The 23,482-nt window shown below is 32.3% G+C and overlaps 1 protein-coding gene and 1 long non-coding RNA gene across 2 annotated transcripts; one reads left to right on the top strand and one right to left on the bottom strand.

The window, feature by feature from the left end:
* Positions 1 to 468: 468 nt before the first annotated feature.
* On the top strand, positions 469 to 2,799 carry LOC134699555 (uncharacterized). Its single transcript, XM_063561143.1, has one exon. It carries the CDS (start codon positions 469 to 471, stop codon positions 2,797 to 2,799), a length of 2,331 nt encoding a protein of 776 aa, XP_063417213.1.
* Positions 2,800 to 5,772: 2,973 nt separating this feature from the next.
* On the bottom strand, positions 5,773 to 8,641 carry LOC134699435 (uncharacterized). The gene is made up of 3 exons (XR_010103590.1): positions 7,371 to 8,641; positions 6,603 to 6,700; positions 5,773 to 6,054 (listed from the first exon to the last, which is right to left on the bottom strand). It is a non-coding gene; the product is annotated as an uncharacterized LOC134699435 (long non-coding RNA).
* Positions 8,642 to 23,482: the final 14,841 nt, after the last annotated feature.

The raw sequence follows: 23,482 nt of genomic DNA, 5'->3' as shown, positions 1-23,482 counted from the left end.
AATTTACACACTTCAGGGACAATAGCTCATAGATGTTACGTCCCAATTTTTCAGAAAAATTTTGGGTAGTAAAAGATCTTGACATTTTGATAGTTTTTACAATATATATATATATATATATATATATATATTCAAAGTAAAACTGTACCAAAAGGTTTAAACATCAAAGTGAGTCCCCAGGCACCGGGACACAAATCCAAAAGATTCATGAACCGTTGGAATGAAATTCTGTTTAACTGCTCAATCCAGCTTCTTCAACTGTTACTTTCTTTTACAACCACAAATTACAAACAAATTGTAAATGAAATATCATATATCATCAACAATAGTAACATTTCTCGTGACGATTTAGCAATAATTAAACGTCGCCTCGCAGATATTGAAAAAATTGAACTATCGAAACATAAAGAAAAACAAAAAAATAAATTTCAAAGAGATAAAATTCAAACTGTCAATTTAAATCAGCCTATGAATGATATTAATACAACAAACCATAAGACCCCTAGAAAAAGAAAATTTAAAAGACGGAAACAAAAACCTGAAAGCATTGTTGTAAATTTGTCATCTAAAGAACTTACACGTGCTGAGGAATCTCTTTTAAGTAAAGGTTTAAATTTCTGTCCCATCCCATCAACTGTAAATAACTTTCAGCTAGACGAAGACCTAGACCAATTCGCTAGACGTTTACGCTTGAAAGATTTTTTCTACAATAGGGGCAAGAAAAACCTTGAAGAAGCCGGATTAACAGATTCAGATACTGACACCAATGAAGAAGTCACGTCCATCCCAAAATTTAGGAAAAAAAGTTCATGGAAACCACCAAAGAGTAAAAATGATAACTTGGAGTCATTCATTAACTACGTGAGGTCTGATATAAAGTCCTGTATAACAAATACAAGAAATTATAATTTATCCAAGTCAGAAAGTATAGCTTTGAAAGCATTAAAAGATCAAGAGGATATTGTAATAAAACCTGCCGACAAAGGGGGTGCTGTGGTTGTCATGAATAAAACAGATTATATAGCAGAGGGGAATCGCCAACTTTCAAACTCTAATTTTTATAAACAATTAACCACAGATCCAACGCTTAATACTATTCGAAGGATCAATACCATCCTACAAGAGATGTTCGACAACAAGCATATAGACAATGACACCTTTGATTATCTCCGACCTCTTGAGAACGAAGCAAAGGCCGGACGATTCTATATGTTGCCTAAAATACATAAAACGGGCAATCCAGGTCGACCAATTGTATCAGCGAATAGTCATCCAACTGAAAAGATATCAGAATTTGTAGACCATCATCTAAGACCTCATGTGAAAGAACTACCATCATTCATTCAAGACACAACTGATTATCTAAAGAAAATGGAAAGCCTCAATCCTTTACCAAGCAATACTATACTTGCATCCATGGACGTGTCTTCTTTATATACCAACATTCCACAAGACGAAGGAATAGCAGCGTGTGAAGAGGCATGGAACACTCGTAGTGAAAAAAATCCTCCTACCGAGTGCCTTGTTACACTTCTCAAACTAGTACTGGAGAATAACAACTTCTCTTTTAATGAAAAACACTATCTCCAGATAGACGGTACTAGTATGGGCACAAAAATGGCACCGTCATATGCCAACATATTTATGGGCCAACTTGAAAAACGCCTCTTGGCTAGTGCTCCATATCAACCCTTATCATGGTTCCGATTCATTGACGATATTGATTTCAAATGGACTGATTCACAAGAACATCTTAATGAATTTCTAGAACACTGTAACTCTTTCCACCATTCAATAAAATTTACATCTGAATTCTCTATGGAGAAAATTAACTTCCTCGATACTACGAGTTACATCAAGAACGGAACCATTATAACGGACCTTCATACCAAACAAACGGACAAACATCAATTCCTTTCTCCAAAAAGTTGCCATCCTAAACACTGCTCCCGTGGTATCCCATTCAGCCAGGCATTACGAATCAAGAGAATATGCTCTAATGAAAATACGAAAGATGCTAGACTTGGACAACTTCGTAAACATCTAGTTGTTCGAGGATACAATAACAACATCATTGATAGCGCTTTCGAAAGAGCAAACAAAACTAGTCGCCAAGAACTTCTTGAGTACAAAGATAAGAATAAAGCAGCTAACAGAACACCCCTTGTACTCACTTACCATCCTGATTTTAAAAATGTGTCATCCATTGTTCAAAAGCATTGGAAAATTATAGAAAATGATTTAAATTTAAAAAAAGTATTTTCATCACCACCAGTCATGGCCTTCAGAAGACCTAAAAACATCCGTGACAAATTAGTGACTTCTGTATTAGTAAAGCAGCCTACTCCATCGCCCGGTTGCTACAAACAATGTGGTCGAAGGAATTGTTTGTGTTGTAAAGCTGCCAATACAAGCAGTTCTTTCATCAGCTCCGTTACTAAACAAAATTATACCATCTACTCAAATTCCAACTGCAAAACGGAGAACTCAATTTATATATTAACATGTGACACTTGTGGCATTCAGTATGTGGGAGAAACAATGGACAAATTTAATATTCGGCTTAATAACCATCGTTCATCGTACAAAACCAACAAAAACTGTCCTCTCACAAGACATCTTCGTTCTACGAAACATCCTTTTGAAAATGTCACTTTCCAAATTATAGAAGTCAACACCGAGTGGGACACCACGGCGAGAAGGAGAAGAGAAAACTTTTGGATCCACCAACTCCACACTTTAGAACCTGATGGTCTTAACGAAAAAGACGAGAAAAGATACAGGAAAGATAAAGAATAATTTAAAAACAAAGCATCGTCCTTTTTATCCCGTAATATCGGCCAATGGACGTTGCTAATTTCAACTTCCAATTATGTATTTTTAAGGCAGCTAAATCCAAGAGCAACATATACATGGAGCTGCAAAAATTTATTTATTTTTTTATTTTTAAGGCAGCTCAATCCAAATTCAACATAGATATTGAGCTGCAAAATTTTCTTAAAAATTTTTCTTATTTTCAAGGCAGCTAAGTTCAACATATACATTGAGCTGCAAAAGTTTTTTATCATCTACATCCGATTTCACCTGGATAGATGCACGCTTGATAAAGCTAGTTGGTCTAGCGAAATATTGCGTTTATTTTCATCATTTTGTAAATATTTTAAACATTCTTATATTTACATATTAAATAGTGTGTTAAAATTACATTGTTAGGCAATCTATATATATATATATATATATATGTATGATACTTCTTCTAAAGTTTTTAAAATAATGGTTTAAAAGAGAAAACTGTAAACAGTTGCAATATAGAGATGATTTTAACAGACACTAAGAGATGGACTTTTTTTATGGCCCTTTGAGCCTAGTATGCTAACAAGGTAATATTTGCCAAGTACCTATATATCTATGTTGCTGCAATGTGGTCAATAAAAACATGAAAATCATAAATGCATCTACTGTAATGTAGTCAATACAAAAATGATAATCATAAATGTATCTTAAACTAGATGTGTCAAAGCAAAACGAAAGGCTGCGTCTCAAAAATTTGAAAATCTGCAATTTCAATAACACATGTGGATACAAACATGATGGTTGTCTCACATATAAAAAGTCAGCTCTAAATCTGGAGGCATATAGAAAAATGTCCATATAAATATGATTTTTGAACAATCTTCAAAGTTTAAAACCCTTAATTCTGGAAAAAATTACACAGCGGAACGAAACTTAAACTTGATATGTAACTCATCATGGTTAGCTCACATACCAAAAATCAGCCCAATATCTGAAAGCATTTTGATAGAAGAAAGGTCCATATAACTTTGATTTTCCAAAATTTTTCAAAGTCCAAAGCCCGAAATTACAGCAAATATTAGGGTAGCATGACGAAACTTACACTTGATCTGTAACTCACATACCAAAAATGAGCCAATATCTGAAAGCGTTTAGGAAAAAAGTGCATATTACTGTGATTTTCAACAATTTATCAAAGTCCATAGAGGGTAATTTCAACAGAAATTAGGGGAGTGGAACAAAACTTATAATTGATCTGTAACTCATCATAGTCAACTTACATACCAAAAATCAGGCCAATATCTATGGCGTTTAGAAAAAAACACCGTAAAGTTTATTTCGGAATGACTGAATCATGGAATTACGGAAAATAGGAATTTTAGTACAAGGATAAAACTTAAGGCACCGACTACATTGTTACTGGCCATAAAAATCCCATAACTTAACGAAAAACAAATTACTTCAGTTTATATTTACTAGTGCCAAATTTTCAAAGAATTTTGAATGAAATTGAATAGCTGTTTAGATTACTGTCATGACTGTACCTCTACATGACATCCTGAGAAATAACAAAATTAAACAAGAGGTTCTCAAGAGCCTGAATCGCTCACCTTAATTCTTTTGGTTAAATCTCTCATCAATGATTATTTTGGCTTTTCAATTTATTTAAATGTTTTTTGGATCGTCCTATTTTCTTCAAAAGCCAAAAAAAATAATCATTGTCTCCTATGTTCTATTTTAGCCATAGGAGCTATGTTTCTTGACATACTAGGAAATAAAATATAAAATTTATACTAGATACTCTGAAACTCATTTAGCCTAAGTTTGGCTGAAATTGGTACAGCAGTTTCAAAGGAGAAGATTTTTTAAAGTAATTCAACATGATGAACAAATTGTGAAAAAAAGTCTTTAAAGGGCAATAACTCCTTAAGGGGTCAATTGACAATTTTGGTCAAATGACTTAATTGAAGATCTTACTTTGCTGAACATTATTGCTGTTTACAGTTTATTTCTATCTATAATTATATTCAAGATAATAAACAAAAACAGCAAACTTTCCTTAAAATTATCAATTCAGGGGCAGCAACCCAACAACAGGTTGTCTGATTCATCTGAAAATGTCAGGGCAGATAGATCTTGACCTGATCAACAATATTACCCAATGTCAGATTTGCTCTAAATGCTTTGTTTTTTGAGTTATAAGCCAAAAACTGCATTTGACCGCTATGTTCTATTTTTAGCAATGGCGACCATGTTTGTTGATAGATCATAACTTCGGATACAATTTACAAACTAGATACCCTAAGGAACATTCAGTTAAAGTTTGGAAGTATTTGGCCCAGTAGTTTCAGAGAAGAAGATTTTTGTAAAAGATTACTAAGATTTACGAAAAATGGTTAAAAATTGACTATAAAGGGCAATAACTCCTAAAGGGGTCAACTGACCATTTCCTTCATGTTGACTTATTTGTAAATCTTACTTTGCTGAACATTATTCCTGTTTACAGTTTATCTCTATCTATAATAATATTCAAGATAACCAAAAACAGCAAAATTTCCTTAAAATTACCAATTCAGGGGCAGCAACCCAACAACGGGTTGTCTGATTCATCTGAAAATTTCAGGGCAGGTAGATCTTGACCTGATAAACAATATTACCCCAGTCAGATTTGCTCTAAATGCTTTGGTTTTTGAGTTATAAGCCAAAAACTGCATTTGACCCCTATGTTCTATTTTTAGCAATGACGACCATGTTTGTTGATAGATCAAAACTTCGGATACAATTTATAAATTAGATACCCTAAGGAACATTCAGTTAAAGTTTGAAAGTATTTGGCCCAGTAGTTTCAGAGGAGAAGATTCTTGAAATAGTTTACGACGACAGACGACGGACGAAGACGGACGCCAAGTGATGGCATAAGCTCACTTGTCCCTGCGGGACAGGTGAGCTAAAAAAGTCATATGAATCTTCAAATTTCAATAAAGTTAAATGTTTTTTTGATACTTGAACAGCAAGGTTTTACTATAAAAACAAGTGTACATTAACTTTCTTGTAAAAGAAAATCCATAACATAAAAATCTTCATTAATGATGAACTGTTATTTTTAAGAACATCATCCCATGGAAGAGGTAAGTAGTGTTTTAAAGATGCAAAGTTTCGGTTACTTGTTTGGTTGGTTGAAATTGTTTCTTTCAGAAGCATTATCAGTCTTCCAATCTGATGTTGACTGCTTTAAAAGTTCAGTTAGCTGGGAGTCTAGATCTGAAAATCACAAAACATACATGTACATATATAGATCAGGCTGTTAGCTTTCATATTTTTTCATTTTCTATTTTTTTGGCCTTTTATGGCTGAATAGATATGCAGTATTGGTCTTGTGCATTGTTGAAGGCCATATATGGCATATGAAGACCTATAGCTTACATATAAGTTGTAAGTCATTTATTCTAATTGGCAATCATACCACTTTTTTTTCATATTTTTCATTTACATGTTTACCACTGACAGGAAATAAAGATGACAACTTTTTTTTTGCCATCCTTGGTGGCCATCTTGAAAATGTAATAGTTGTTGAATGCAAAACATAGGAGCCGCCCTACATATGTACGAATGTACTACATGTATTCCTACTACAAATTGAATTAGTATAAAAGTGATTTTTCAATGGGAAAACCAAGTTAACAAAGACATGTTTAATAAAACTGATGTATAATTATTATAAAGGTGATGACGTAAATACTTTGTATGTCATGATAACCATATTTTCCAAACAGTTTTAAAAATTAATATATAAGTTAATAATATCTTACAAGTATCTTGTTCTTTACATGTATTTAGTTTGACCTGGCTATTGTCACATTCACAAAAATCATCAGCATTGCCTGCATCTATTATCATGATAATAGTTCTACAAATGAAAAGTGTTAAACTATAAAATAATTCTTCAATTTTGTATTTTGCGATATTCAGAAATATCCTGTTTCAATGTGTTTGATTCATATAAAAAATACTCAAAATGTGAGTTTTAATTAAATTGCAATTACAAAAAAAAATGTTTTACATGATTACCCTTTCACATTCTAGCAATAATAAAAACATTACAATAATTTCTCAATTTACAGTATATTATTTGTTTGCACTTGGCTATAGGAAATAGATAAGATGTCCTAGAAACAGGTCAGGTGTAAAAGAATATTCACATGCCCTTTCAACTCCCTCCGTTCCTTTTTTCATCTGGCTATTGTATCAAATGTTGGTCCCCTAATTTCAGATTGACTATATAGTGGGTCTCATTAGTGTCTAAGCGTGATGCGGGATTGCCAATTTTTCGTAAGCGTGACAGTCAAATTATTGTGCCGTGAAAACAGGAATTAAGGTCTAGCGGGACAAGGGAAATTACAAAAAAATGAGAATTGCTTAGGTGCATAGTATACATGTAGCCGGGATACTGGAATCTAACAAAACAATAAGCGGTGTTCTGGGAACAGACCCCCCCCCCCAATGAGACCCCCTTAAACGGCCTTAATACAGGTATAAGGAACTAATGAAAATTGATTGTTAAGAGTTGTACAATGTACCTGATCCTAGTGGAATGACTCGTCCTGTATACACCCTGTCACAAAATGATGAAGATCCTAAGTCAGCTTTCAAATTGGCTTTACTGGAAGATGGTTGGACGGGATGTTGACATCTTGCTTGACTATGATGTCAATGAATTCCATAAAAGTCCCGTTACTTCAAGCATATTCTAACATGTCGAAGACGAGATGATATAACAACCATAAGAAAATAAACCACTCCTCGTCATATATAAAACAAGGAATCCTGTTGGAAATTCTACACCATAGTTTTCATCATGATTATTCACTAAGTTATGATTATTGTCTGGTAATTTATTGTCATGATTGGCAGATTCTTGCATTGGCAGTAATAACTAATTATTCTTTTGGGAAATGATAATTTGGTCTTTAGTGCATTCAGATATTTTAAATAGTTTGTAATATGTAGATGCATAATGCTGGGATAGCCCAAATACTCCTCCTAGATTATTAAAGTTGCAAACTTCGCTGTAAACTTTGTCTGCCAAGTCCATCACTGGGAGCTGACATGTTGCCCAAGGGAGATAAGTCAATGGAAGAGCATAAAAGATGTACTCCCTGGTTTCAGCCAATTTATTGATTTTTGCACTTGCAGTACAAAAATGTCTCATTTAAATTTTAAGACATATCTATTTTACTTTTTTAAATGATTTTATTAGCTATTTTATTACAATTGTATTTATAATTAAATTAAAATCAAAATCAAAATGTGCCAATTCGGGACTAAAACCACCATTCTTCCAAGGCAAAATTTAACATGTATTAGTCATTTGCCAAGCTTAATATTTTAATCTATAATAAAAAATACACCATAATTAAAACTAATATAAGTTGCAAACATATACGGAATAGGTCTTGCAAGTTAGAAGCAAGTAAAAGTCATGTAAATTCATGGATGAAAAATCCGGCCTTTGCGTCCGTGCTCCTGGCAATGTGCCAAATAGTTTAAATTTTTATTTGTATTGACCAGAACATGGTAAAATGAATGGGTTCCAGCTGACATTACTCTAAAAACTCAACTCCCCCATTTAATATGCTTCTGGGTCGTTCTTAAAAGGCATTTAAAGTTGGATTTTTCCTTGGTTTTCGAATGAATTTACATAATTATGCAAATGAGGCTGTTACTAAAAATAGATACAATTCTGGCAAAAATTAAGTAGCCAATTTTTTTTATTTTATGTCAAGGATTGAGATAATATATTAAAATTTGTCAAGTTTGGATTGTCGATTTGGACGATTTTCTGAATATTGCATGGTTTTCTGGCGGATTGGCTCTTAAGTAGATAATAATCTGTTTATCGCTAAATTATCCATGACGGCGTTAATAATGGCATACACAACGCCACGTTCTACCTTAGTTTCCAACGATATTTGTTTTCCTGTCACAATTCTTTGCTATGAAAAGAAGCTATCAGTCAATAAGATCAAAGGAAAAGTTTGTAAAATAGCGATAGTTTGTGCTCATTGATATTTACTCAAAACATTTTTGCTACAAAACCATTACACTTGTACTGATTAAGGAGTATCTACTGTCCTTGATATACACGAAGCATGGAAACCAGTTCAGATATATTTTGGTCTGGGGTTTTTTTATGAGAAAAGGAGAGGAGAGTATGTAAATTTGGATTACAATTCTTCCCATGAAAATTAAGGGAATTGTTAAGGTTTTCTTATCCCAGGAATTGATAAGCCGTATTTGGCACAACTTGTTTTGAATTACGGGTATTAAATGCACTTCAACTTTGTACTTGTTTGGCTTTATAACTATTGTGATATGAGCGTCACTGGTGAGTCTTATTTAGATGAAACGTGTATGGCGTACTCAATTATAGTCCAGGTATCTTTTATAACTATGAACCTTTCAATTTACCAGTAATACATAGACTACGCTTATTGAAAATTTTAGTATAATCTCGGAAAAAGCGACGAGTTGCTTGGCATAACAAAGTTGAATAACATATTATTTTTACTGAACTCCAAGAAAAATTCAAACTTATAACTAGTGATTACTTTTGATGGTAAGTCATGTGCAGTTGGTATATAAAACAGCTGGCGGAAAATGCATTTGCACAAAGTGACTTCATGTGCAAATATTAAGATTTGAAACAGTATACCTGTTTTACACGATTATGTTTTATGAAAAAACTCTCTGTCAAATATTAATTAAAATAAGCGAGACGCTTACTGCTATCTCGGAATTGACCAAACAGATATCACATAACGTATCGAAATGACCGTACTTATAGGTTAGACTTTTGTTTTCCATTTTAATTGTTTTCCACTAGTCATTTTAGGAACCGTTATAGCTTGCTGTTCGATGAGGGCCAACGCTATGTGTTGAGGCCGTACTTTTGACCTACAGTTAAATTATACCATGTGATAGGATAGAGAGTTGTTTCATTAACACACACATCACCTATTCTTATGTATATTAACCGAGAGCAGTTCAAAAAATTTCATTTCGATTAAAAATTTATAAAAATTCAGTAAATCAAATGGATTTGTACCATATTGTTACATTCAAAAGTCTATAATTTTGATTGACACTGGACATTAACTATATTGCATTGCTCCAAAAATAATGTCCAGTGTTAACTATTGCACATCGATGACCACTTACATTTAGTTACTTTATAGAAACTCATTTCCTTGGATAGTAGTATGCGCTAGTAGATAACAGTCTGTTTATGGCTATATTATCACTGGTGAGTCTTATGTAGACAAAACGCGTGTGTCGTACTTAATTATAGCACTGATATCTTTTATATAACTATGAAACTAACAATTTACCAGTAATATATAGACAACGCTAATTGAAAACGTTTCAATAACGAACGAGTTGTTTCCCATGCAAACGTTGAATAATATAGTGTTATTAACTGGCTGTTTCTGTATTGGCACTGGTATAGATTCAAGGTTTGCTGTATTGGCCTCGAGACCCGTACGGTCGAGGGCCAATACAGCTGACCAAGAATCTATACCATTGCCAATACAGAAACAGCCAGTTCATAACACTTTTATTAAAAAATCCAACGTTTTCAATACAGACTTGTTCTAGCTGAATGCTGTATTACATACATCAAATGTGAATATAGGGCCAATATTTCCAATACGGACTGGCAATGATGTGAATATAGCGCCAATATTTCCAATACGGACTGGCAATGATGTGAATATAGGGCCAATATTTCCAATACGGACTGGCAATGAATCCTGAACCACATGCATAATTACACATAATATAAGAATGCCAGAATTTGATTGGTTCAACCGTTGGTAGCCAGTGTATTTTTCGCATATTCTAACATTTTTTCCTCATTTCAAACCAAATTGCCTGTTTTTCACCACTGCCGGTGAATATGCCTCAAATACATGTACCATGGTATTTGCCATTTTGGATATTCCTTTTTTACCCTCCCGGGCATATTTCCGCCAATTTGTTTCGGATATGACGTTAAATAAAAAAGAGAGCTAGCACGTATTAGTACATGCATAATTCCTACGGTTCTATGATAATATCCACTTTTTTATCCTCAAAATTATGCATAAACATGTTTATGAATTACACCTTACAAGTAAAAGAAAAAAAATCAACTTCACCTGTACAGAGAATTTTAGTCCTTAACTACATGCATAATTACACATAATATAAGAATGCCAGAATTTGATTGGTTCAACCGTTGGTAGCCAGTGTATTTTTCGCATATTCTAACATGTTTTCCTCATTTCAAACCAAATTGCCTGTTTTTCACCACTGCCGGTGAATATGCCTCAAATACATGTACCATGGTATTTGCCATTTTGGATATTCCGTTTTTACCCTCCCGGGCATATTTCCGCCAATTTGTTTCGGATATGACGTTAAATAAAAAAGAGAGCTAGCACGTATTAGTACATGCATAATTCCTACGGTTCTATGATAATATCCACTTTTTTATCCTCAAAATTATGCATAAACATGTTTATGAATTACACCTTACAAGTAAAAGAAAAAAAATCAACTTCACCTGTACAGAGAATTTTAGTCCTTAACTATTCGGTGTAATTAAACAGATGTATCATGTTATGGAGTGGTATTTGCGAAAAATACGAGTCTTGGGACCGATTTCCATCGCCTTGTTTGCTTGGGAAATTTCACAGCCCCTTGACTGGTATTTTTCGCAAATACCACTTCATAACATGATTTACTATCTGTTCACAATGTATGTTTACAGGGCCAATGATTTTTTAAATACTGACTTGCTATGAATCCAGCTTACAGAGTTACATGTATGTCATTGATATGTGTCATAATGTGATCAGCAAATGATCAGCGGTCAATATTTCAAAAGACAAATTTGTATGAACTGTCAAATTTGTAAGATTCATATTTTTTCAATAAGAATAAATATAGGACCTACCGTAAAGAGGATACAGAAATCATTTCATATCTGAACTCGTCACTGCTTTCGCTTTTACGTCCATCATCATGCACGGATTTCTTGTCAACATTGTCAGATGAAATTTCTGATTCCTCGTCCAAGTACTTAATAAAATGCTATAACAATTCATTTTATGTAGCAAATATAAAGTAACTGGGAAGAACAAATCAGACAGTTTAACTTTTCTTACTCTGTCTTGGATCGTCTGCGTTTTGAATGTGATGATTGTTTTACCTTACGGAATAACGGAAATGCAACAGTGTCAATAATAGAAAGTCGTACTCGAAAAGGCTGTGAATTATTTCCGTTTCAAGACTGCAAGACGTTAAAAAAGTTTTTAACATTGCACATCATTTAACCTTTTTATTTTATGATTACACAAATGTACCCCCAAAGTTAAGTAATGGCGTTGGAAAATTGAAACCGGAAGTAAACGTCCTGTATGAGCCCATGGGCCAATACAGCTTTTATCTGTATTGGCCCTGTTCGAAAAGCAATATGAGCTCTTGATTTATATCGACAGTGGAACGTTTTCAGTATTGCACATGCCGATTTATCCGTATTAGGGCTGTTTTAATCGTATTATTTAATAACACAAAATATTTCAAACTTAATCAGTGATTACTTTTGATGGTAAGTTGTGTGTAATTGGTTTATAAAACAGCTGGCGGAAAATGCATTTGCATAAAGTTACCATCAATTAAGATTTGAAACAGTATACCTGTTGTTCACGATTATGTTTTATGAAAATATTTTCTCTCAAATAGTAATGATCACAAAATACTAATAACAATACATTGACATCATAAAATTGATATTTCTGACTTTATATACCAATTGATTCAGACAGAAGATTACAGTATTTTGGTATAACATGTTTACAATGTTATGTGAGAAGGCTTTTAGCATTTCTTTTTCTCCTGGATGTTTATTTTGAAGAACACGCCGAGTATCAATTCATATACATGGATTATAAGGACAGATCCAATGATAGATTATCAAGAACATTTAACGATATGCATTTAAAACATGTATATAAAACAAGTTGCAACACGTTTCATTTTTTCACAAAATTATCTAAATGCTAATTATTTCTATTCAAAGTATACAAACTTACTACTGATATACTACCATATAGTCTGGTTTCATAATACCGTCTATGGAAGATGCATCCACATATATAACAGTGAATATAACAGCGTGATTGTACATTCGTATTTATATCATATTGAATTTGCATTTTTCGATTAGCCTTGATTTCATTTCTTTCTACATTTCTAACATGACAGCGTCCAGCTGCAGCAAAAGCAAGTTTGAAGTCGTATCCATCTGTTCATATTTCTAAATATAACTGACAAACAGGGAACGTTGATGTATATGTTCTAAACACAAACATCATTTTTGAGATAAGATTATCGGAAATGTGCATGATGACAAAATCTATGTTTACAAATGACCAAAATGAAATCTAATTATCTTCATTCCAACTCAACTCGATTCGTGCCATTTAATGCAGGTTCTAAAATTGAAGAAACCCAGAAAATGTATCAATTTGAAAGATTAAAAAGATAGCAATGCTCAAGAAAAGTCACAAACATACCAAAATCACTTGCCTTCGAATAAGGACTTTTAGAAGTATATATTTATCTTCTGTGTTGGTAAAATAGTTATCAAAAGTACAAGGATTATAATTTAGTACGCCAGACGCGCGTTTTATATACATAAGACTCAACATGTTATATTTGTTATTCTCGTGGTCTTTTATCTGATGCTTGGTCCGTTTCTGTGTGTGTCGCGTTTCGGTGTTGTTTCGTTGTTCTCCTCTTGTATTTAATGCGTTTCCTTCGGTTTTAGTTTGTTAGCCGGATTTTGTTTTTGTCCATAGATTAATGAGTTTTGAATACCGGTATACTACTGTTGCCTTTATTCATTGATCAGTGACGCTCATATTAAAATAATAATAAAATAAGCAAATGTATGCCCAGTGATGTATGAAGGGATTTTAACATACAATCGGACATACAAGCTAAAGTTCTACTGCATTTTCTCTCAATAAGAATACTATAACATGCAGAATTTTCTTCGTTTGTTATACTTATTATGCTGATATTTAAGTATAGTAAGAGTAATTGTTCAAGACAATTTAACTGAATGTAATATCATAATAACATCCGGACTTTTGTATGACAAAGCAGTTTTTCATTTTGGCTTATCAAACGATGATTTGTAATTAATCAAAATTACATTATTTAGCCTTTTAAATGTCGTGTCAAACCATTTTACCTCTTACGATCAAAGTTATATGACCGGTATGCGTATACAATAGAGAGAAAAAATAATTGATGAAGCAATTCAGTCCATAATAATGGAAATATAATGTTTAAATATAAAGTTTTTTACTTGTAAGGTCTTTAATTTTACAGATTGACTGATCGCTGAATAACGCCTAAGGTTGCAAGTACTGTACTATTAATCAGCATGGAGACTAGTATTACAAATTCGACACTTTTCACTACGATTTGACTAATAATAATCACATGAGATTTATTTTATTTCATAAATGTACATTTTTATGCCCCCGCCGTAGAAAGGGGGCATTGAGTTATGTCCTTGTCTGTTTGTACCTTGATCCGAATGTACGTATTATAGTGTACGTCCGTTTTTACAAAATTGGTTTCCATACTCTAACTTTAGTCTTCCTCAACCAACTGACATACAATGTAAAACTTATGCACAATGCTTTTTGCCACAAACCCACAGAATAGATTTGAATATTGATGTCGTCACTTTTACAGTTCTAGATTTATGAATGATACCTTTCTCCATTCTACCGTCCCCTTTCTCTTGTCTCTCGCCATAAAACCTATAATAAACTAATGGATGGGAAGCTGATTTCAATAGAAATCGGTCTAATATCTTGTGTTTTTATTGCTTGTCCCAGTCTTGTCCTTTCACAAGGTAGAAGTGTTGTTTATTCTGCGTCAAGAACCCCAGTAACTTTTTCACTGACTGTGAAGCTTCATTTTTATTGAATTTGTAAAGTCTGATGCACGCTGTTTCCGATATTTTTTTTACAGTATAAATACAAATTATAGAAACGAAGGCTTGAATGAAAAACGGCACATTTTTGTGATACTTTTAGTCAATTTAGTTTAAAAATTTACAGAATGCGCCTTGTGTTTTACTTATAGAGGATTCATATATATATATTCTCAGATATTTTTATTGCATAATTTTTACGAATGACAGAATGTTGAACTTGGTCTTTTCCTCCAATACGCACACAACCCACACATTTACATGATTCTTAATGTATTTTATTTTTATCAATCACTTTTACAACTGACGGAGTGTTCTTATAATATTTTGTATGTATGCATTAAGACAAAACTATTGTATTGCGTCGTCCTGAACATGCCTGAAGTATTTGCCACTGGACATTTTACAACCTCTAATAAAAAAAAACGTTATGCATATTAGTCAACTTTGAACCAATTTATCTAAAAACCAGGATGGATATAGGTATCTCTACACATGCACGGACTTACTATAAAATCCGGTAAATTGTTAGTTTTTAGTCTTTCTCCGTATATATATATATATATAAGAGATCATAATAAAGTAGTGACGACGCTCTGAGTTATTTTATGAGGTCGTTTTCTGAATTTTTCGTACTGTTCTCCAACTTTAGTTTGCTATTACCAAATGTTATAAAATTTATATGGAATGCTTTATAATGTTTCGTGATTATGTAAGAGGGGGCCTCATCAGTGTCCCATGGACACATTATCCATTTATTCCAAGCTCTAATGTATTATTTCTTTGTGTAATGCATTATACTCGGAATAACATAAATGTGGTTGAAGAGTAGCCACAATCAATTTTGATTTGACAGTCGCAAATTTCCGTTTTACTGTCTCCCGTACGAGTGGACAGTAAAACTGCATTCGCGAGCATCAAGTCGCCAATTGACGATGGGAGTTCCTCAACTACAGCGCCGTTACTTCTGCCAACTTCATTGAACTGATTTTAATTTATTGAAATGTGGAAGATTTTTATATTACAGGTCTCCATAACTGCATGTTTTATTTTAAGTATCAACAATACATATACGGCTGGTCATTTGTATTCCAAGGCCATCGTCTGTTTCGTCTTTCATCATGTATAGGAGCATGTAGATTGTTTGTTTGGTCAAAGACCCCAAATCTAAACATCATGTGTAATAATTGGACAAATCATACCAGTAATGTATCTTTCTCTGGCAAGGCTTTCCCCTGCTTAGTTATAAATAGTTGATCATATTAGAATAACATTTGTTGATGTCTAGATTTAAATGATTTGAATAAACACGACTGCGGTAAATGACTTTACCAAAGTAAACACTGATGTCTTTTCATCCAATTGCTGCATACAAACAATTTACCAAACATGGTGCAATGAAGCAATTTTCATTACTTTTAATGGCAATTTGAATGCTTTTCTAAGAAATAAAATATTACAGTTTGAATATAAAAAAGAAGATGTGGTATGATTGCCAATGAGACATTAACAACTATAGGTTACCGTACGGCCTTCAACAATGAGCAAAACACATACCGCATAGTCAACTATAAAAGGCCCCGATAAGACAATGTAAGACAATTTCAAACGAGAAATCTATCAGAAGCACAGAAAGAACAGAAGTGTTTCCTTCAAAATCAGAGTCTTGTACATGTATTAATACACAAGTATGACCAATGTTAACCCTTCTGAATGATAGTTGTGGGCATAAAAATTAAAAGACCACATCAAAAGTTTAATATAGAATAAAAAAAAACTAAATTCACATAGTTAGTTCACTGACCCTCCCCCTTCCCCTCATAACTTAATTTGGGAAAATTGATTAACCGATATGGATATATGTAAAATCGATGTCAAATTAACAAAACTTGCAGCAACTTTTACCCCACACCCCCAAACTATTTGAAATAAGTTTTTTTTATCCTACATTAATCTGTTGATGTCATCCCTAAGTTAATCACTGTTTTCTCTCATTGATTATGGTCCATCCCAAAGTGTTACAAGACAAAATGATTCTTTATAAAAAGATGCTATTAAAGATGACTTTGTTCTTTGCAGATCAGAAAAAAAAATGTTTTTGTGTTTTACAGAAATGACAAGATATACACATATAACGGCCATTTCCGTAAAAACGAGTTCGGGGACATACCAATTTTATTAGCTCATTATAATGCAAATAGATAATTTCTTAAGTTGATAGTTTTTTTAAAAAAAACGGTGGACCTAGAAAAGGGATTTTTTTGGCTTTTTGTTGCCATGGCAACGGGATTTTTTTAACCCAAAAATACAAAAATCTTGTTTTTACGAATTTGTTTATGATATTTTTAATAAAAAATTATTATTAATGAACGGACCACAATTATTTATGCATGTTTTATTTAGTTTTATTCTTTAATAGTCACTCACATACATTATTATTTCAGAAAAATTCAAATTCAATTTTCCCTAAAAATCGTAAAAAAATGGAATTTTGAGCTTTTCACCTGAAAAAACGGGACGGGCGATGTTCGATTTTTTTTCATTAAATGATTGGGTAATCCTCCCTGAACAAAATGATGTATGCTATTGATATAATATCACTAAGAAAAAATTCCAGGTTTCATGCAAACCTTACCTTAAAGGAAGGTACATCAAAGGACAATTAAGGAAATGCTTTGCACAAAACACACATGCATAATTATTAAGAGCACTTCATGTGTTTTGTTTTTTTGGACATGAAATATATGCATTATTTCTTGTTGGAAAATTAACCTTGAATTACTTGAATATCGTAAAAAAAACCATAATGCGAATATATAGCGAATGTTTGGTTACCAATGAATTGCAATCATCCGGTTTTTAAATTAGCAAATTATGATTTTAAATTACCGAGCATAACAATTATTGAAAAAACATCTGAAGATAATCTACCTTTTATAACCCAGGTTATAAGACAGAAGTTGCCTTCTTATTTAACATGTAATATCTTCAAGAGATTTACGGTGTTATCCAATACAAGGGTAGAAATAAAAAAAAAGGCAGCAGTAGTATACCGCAGCATTAAAGTCATACATTGATTGAAAGTAAAAGAAGAGTTTATTTGTCTGAAAATCGAAAAATAGCGTTATGACTATACCTAATGTGTGGTATCTTCAAACAATAAATAGTATGGACACAAGTAGTTTTTAGCAGTACTACTGAATGAACAGTCAATAATATCAGACAACGTCCAGTATTGATTTTCTGTTTGTACGTTTCTTCGATGCTTTTAAGTTGAAAAAATTAAAACTCTGATCTATGAATCTGTTTTATAACTTATAACGGCTAATAACAAAATGACGACTGTAGTCGACAAACTATATTACCGCTTGTGGTTTACACATTTAATGTCACGGTCTCAGAATATTATAATAAAGTACCTGACAGATCTAGAGCATTATTCGTGTATGTATTTTCAATAATCTATAACAGGTTTAACGACAAATCGACACAAAAATTGGGCATACGCAGAAAGTTCAAAACAAATGAATTTCACACGTTTGAATCGTAGTTTCAAATGAAAAAAACGTGGGGATGAATTGAATAAATTCAACCAAAGAAATGAGACGAAGACAAAACAAACGCAACATATGACAATATTTTGTATTGAAGTTTTAAATGTTAAGCTACTGTGTTATAAAATCAAACCTATGTAGGTTATATTTATACTTATTCGTATTCTTCATGTCAGATTTGACGTCGCCAAAAAAAAATTCAATGTACTTGACATTTTTAAATACTGATTTTACTCCAGACCTATACTTATATACCTATAGCTATATGGAGTTATTTTCTTTCAGAAAGACAGGTCATTCTTTTTCAGAATCAACCCGGACGATACCATGTTTTAATAAAATATGCTCAAAGGCATAAAATAATGACCTGTGTGAGGTCATTATTTTCCTTGATAAAAATGCAATCTATTATTTACTTCAAAATTTTATTCGTCTGATAGTTTTTGGTTGCCGATTTGGAAATTTATATTTTAAAGTTCAATCGATGATAGATGTAAAAGAAACCGTCACTGCCCGCATTTTAATTTTAGAAACAAATAACGCGTGAAGTTTTGTTAATTTATCGCTACAATAAAGAAACATTATCATATATGTGAAATGAATTTTAATATAGACTTTCGTAAAAAAAAAAGCCAGATTTAAGGTGGTACCTAACACTCAAGGGAGATAACTCTGTAAAGTCAGCTTAACGTTTTAAATACGTTGTGTTGTAAAAGGAATATTAAGCTTCTCAAAGATCAAAATTGGTGTTTGTCAAATTACTATATAACCAGTGAAATTTTTCTGACAAAACGGTAGGGTAAAATTTTTTAAAAGTTTTATATTTTTGTTTAAATAAATAATTTGACAAAATTTAATGAACTTTAACGAGCCAAATTCATTTAAGTGAAAGTGTTGGGTACCACCTTAACCTATTCGTGTGTTAGATTTGGAAAATCTTATTGAGTCACGCTGCATATGTTGGTTGATTTGTGGTTGCTTGCTTAACGTCCAGTGGCAAATATTTCATGCATGTTCAGGACAATAAACGCTGAATAGGAAATCATAGTGTGACCTTCATGTATTTATATTCGTCTTTGTGTCAGTTCTTAACTTTTTCAAATCTATGTATACCTTTTACTCTATCAAAAGATCAACTAATAAGATAATCTTATATTCTATTGAATAACATTAACGTAACTCAGAAAAGGGTCGGGTGCGGAGGGTACATAATTATATCCTAATTATCTGTTAACAAAATGCATTGCTATTTAAAAGACAATCTTTCTGAATTTTTCATTCCATTCAATTAAAATTGTTAAAAAAATAACCACTTTCCGCGATAGAAAGGACATTAAAAATAGAAAAAAAAAACATACCCCTCCCCCTTTTCCATAAACTAAGTGGTACAATAAATTACTTACAATGTGTCTTGTATTTGTCTTACACCGATATCAGATGGTAACAATACATATGAGTCTTATTTCATGCAGTTACAGTAATATTTTTATTGTGTATGGATAATAATTTTTAAAAGGTTGATATCTAAATTATTTAGTGAGTTTTATTTCACATTCTAAGTGAGCCGCAGGGCGTATACAAACCTGGACGCATTAGAAAGGAATATTCCCACTTAAGTGTTGTCGGTAAAATAGAATACAACATTTTTCAAATCTTTACAAAATTAATATTTGTTGACGGTATATAAGTCAGATAATGCATATTTAAAGGTTATTCTTGTCGTAGAACACACCTCGGGGTGTCAGGATTGTTCAAAGAAAGACCTCCCTCCGGTCGGTCTTTTGTTCGATCAATCATGACACCCCTCGGGGTGTTCTACGACAAGAAAAACCTTAAAATATACATTATCTATAACATAACATTTGATTTTAAATTTCAAATTTCTTAAAATTTTAACCATATTATTCTAAAAACCGAGCATAGACTTCAAACTTGTAAATTGATTAAATTCGTCGGGGTCTGTACATAACAACTCTGAAAAAGCCTGGCTGTTATGTGTATGTAGACTAAATGTATACTATACAGTAAATCAACTTAAAAAAGCGAACTCCAAGGACAATTAAAAACCGAAAGACCCTTATAAAAAGACAAATGTCATATTCCTGACATTGTACATGTATTTCCCCAACAGAAAAATGGTGGATTGATCAGCATTTGATAGCTAGCTAAAGCTATTCAGTAGTTGTCGTTTGTTTATGTGGTTTATAACTGTTTCTCGTTTCTCTTTTTTATATAGATCAGACCATTGTTTTCCCGTTTGAATGGTTTTACACGTGTTGTATTTTTGTGTTATGGGTTTAAACTAGCTTTCAGCAACTGCGACTGCTTTTATATCGCTATACGTATGTTGTCTTTATTCTAGTATTTTTTTGTGCTTTATTCAAATTTCATCAATCGAACCCTTTTCAATTGATAATTATACCATGACTGTTCTGTATATAATGGTTTTACACCACTGGCAAGGGAAAGGGAACGGTCAAAGCCTACACACATATGTCACCTGCAACATTTATTAAAGTTCAACTGCCCATAAAACCATTATAGACATAATTGTATATCCAAATTCATATAACGTAATTCGAATCAGAGGAAGATACATGAACTCATAAACAAATAGTGCAATATTTTTTTTAAACCTATGCTATAACGGTTTCAATTACCTCAAATAATGCAAAAAGATCAACCTGATTAGAAGTACAATTTAGCGAAAATTAAGATGTATAACGTATACACAAGTTTTTATATTCATACAGCAAAAATAGATTTAAAAATAATCACCGTTATAGTTCAGACCATAATTTTCAATAAATGATAAACTTATATTAAATATGAACACAACGCATGCATGAATGTTATTTTTAATAAAAGAACAATTTTTAATACACCCACATTCCCCATGGTCAGACATTGTCACTGGACATTAACTACAAAGTTTCATGAAATTCTTTTGTGTGATTTATGTTCTTTCAATAAATAATTCAAAATTTGATGACTATGTTGAAAACATCTATGCCATCAAACTAGAAATAATGGATACGACAGATCCAGTTTAGTTGGTCTCATATCTTGACTTACATCTAGCAATTGACAATGCGGGTCGGTTGAAAACAAAAGAGATGATTTCAGCTATTTTCTTCTTATTGAGTTGTTCATTTCATTGTATGTTCGTTATTGAACTCCAAAGGCTTATCCATGGTGTGGTTCAATTTAATTTTAATGTTTCTATAATTTTGTCAAAGGGTCACGTGGACGGAGGCCAGAGGGTGATCTTACACTGACACACCAAGTCCGAATGGGATAACTATTTTACATCCAATCTGTTTCAGATTCGACGATAAACAATTTACAATTCCTAAAATCTAGTTTAGAACGCCATACAACTATTATAATACACTTTATATATTACAATATGATGTATACCCTTTATGACCTCCGAACACGATGAGTAGATATATAGGTGCCATACAATTTCATATTGGTTTGTTGCATTTTTTATTTCAATAGTGTATACTTTTTTTACTGAATAATTAACTTTACTTGTACTTTTTTTCGCGGATACTTATTTTCGCGATCTGTGTATTTCAAAAAAGTTCTTGGTTATGTGTGTCTTCCCAATTATCAATTTCCCATTGCTTAGCAGTAACATACCCTCTGCCCCTTCGTATGGTGTTTACATATCACAATTGATACGTTATTCACGTGCTTGTTCACACTATACGGACTTCATATACAGGAGTGTGCTCCTTACGCAGAAACTGCTCCAATAAAGTTATGAGGAGGACAGATTAAAATTGACACTTCGTAAATTTCATGGACACCATCACGAATTGATATGATGTCTATTTAACCAAACTAGCTAAGGACATTTTTACTACATGGTAGATTCTGGTTTGTCATTATGTCGTCTTTTTTCTAAATTACCAAACGTGACTTATTCCCGATTGTGACTGTTTTGCTGTATGTGAGTTCGTATTACTATAAGACGTGTTTCTGTACTTGTTTATCCCAAATTCATGTATTTAGTTTATATGTTTAATGTTATATTTGTAATTCTCATCTTCTCATTTTGTCAAATGTGTTGACGTCTTTTTATTATATTTAGGTGTTACGGATAGAAAAATTAATCACCGCCTTTATTAATTATATTTAATTTTGTACGATTAATTACGTTTGAAGTTGGATTCATAACAAACTGGACATATATATATTACAGTTAATTGCTATTAATAAGTATTGCAATATGCATTTTGTTTTAATGAATTATCAGTATTTAGTTTTAATATAATCTTAAAGCAATCCTAATTCTAGCTCACTTTTAAATTATAGTTTTTCATAGTTATCAAAAGTACCAGGATTCATGAGTGACGTCATGCTGTTTCTAAATTTTATAAATTCAAATGTAGCATAACGTTTGCCTTTTCGCCATCGTATGTGACGTCATTTGTTTAATTGCGTTAACGCCTGGACTATTTCTGGTGTGTCTATGCTGTATTGAACTTGGCATCATGTATTCGGGTCTAGTTTTCTGTAATAAGTTAATACTTTAGTTTCATTATGAATATATCTTTCACATTCATTTGTTAAAATTTACTGTGTAATATCATGAATCGTTCTATATAATAGTGTTCTTATCCCGGGCATAATACAATGCCGTATTTAGCAAAACCTTTTCAACTTTTGATCTTCAGTGCTGTATAACTTTGTACTTTTTTCACTTTCGATCTTGTATATCTGGGTGTTATGTATTCGGGTTTAGTTTTCTGTAATTAGTTTTTACTTCAGTTTCATTATGTTTATCTCCTTCATATTCATTTGTTAAAATTTACTGTTTGCAATAGTGTGAATTGTTTTATATAATATGAATGTTCTTATCCTGGGCATACAAACAATGCCGTATATGGCAAAACCTTTTCAACTTTTGATCTTCAGTGCTGTACAATTTTGTATTTTTTTCGTCACTGGTGAGTCTCGTGTGGACTAGACGCGTTTTTGGCGTATTGAATTTTAAACCTGATGCTTTTTGTTATATATTAATCATGCTTTTCTTTGTCTAATATGTTCTGCTTTTTATTTGTAT

The sequence above is a fragment of the Mytilus trossulus genome, unplaced genomic scaffold (assembly GCF_036588685.1).
Source record: "Mytilus trossulus isolate FHL-02 unplaced genomic scaffold, PNRI_Mtr1.1.1.hap1 h1tg000070l__unscaffolded, whole genome shotgun sequence".
NCBI classification, from domain to species: domain Eukaryota; kingdom Metazoa; phylum Mollusca; class Bivalvia; order Mytilida; family Mytilidae; genus Mytilus; species Mytilus trossulus.
The sequence above is the reverse complement of the archived record's forward strand: the minus strand, read 5'-3'. Positions and strand labels throughout refer to the sequence as shown.

Excerpts from the sequence above, each read along its gene's own strand:
- LOC134699555 (XM_063561143.1), top strand. The coding sequence starts at position 469 with ATGAATGATATTAATACAACAAACCATAAGACCCCTAGAAAAAGAAAA.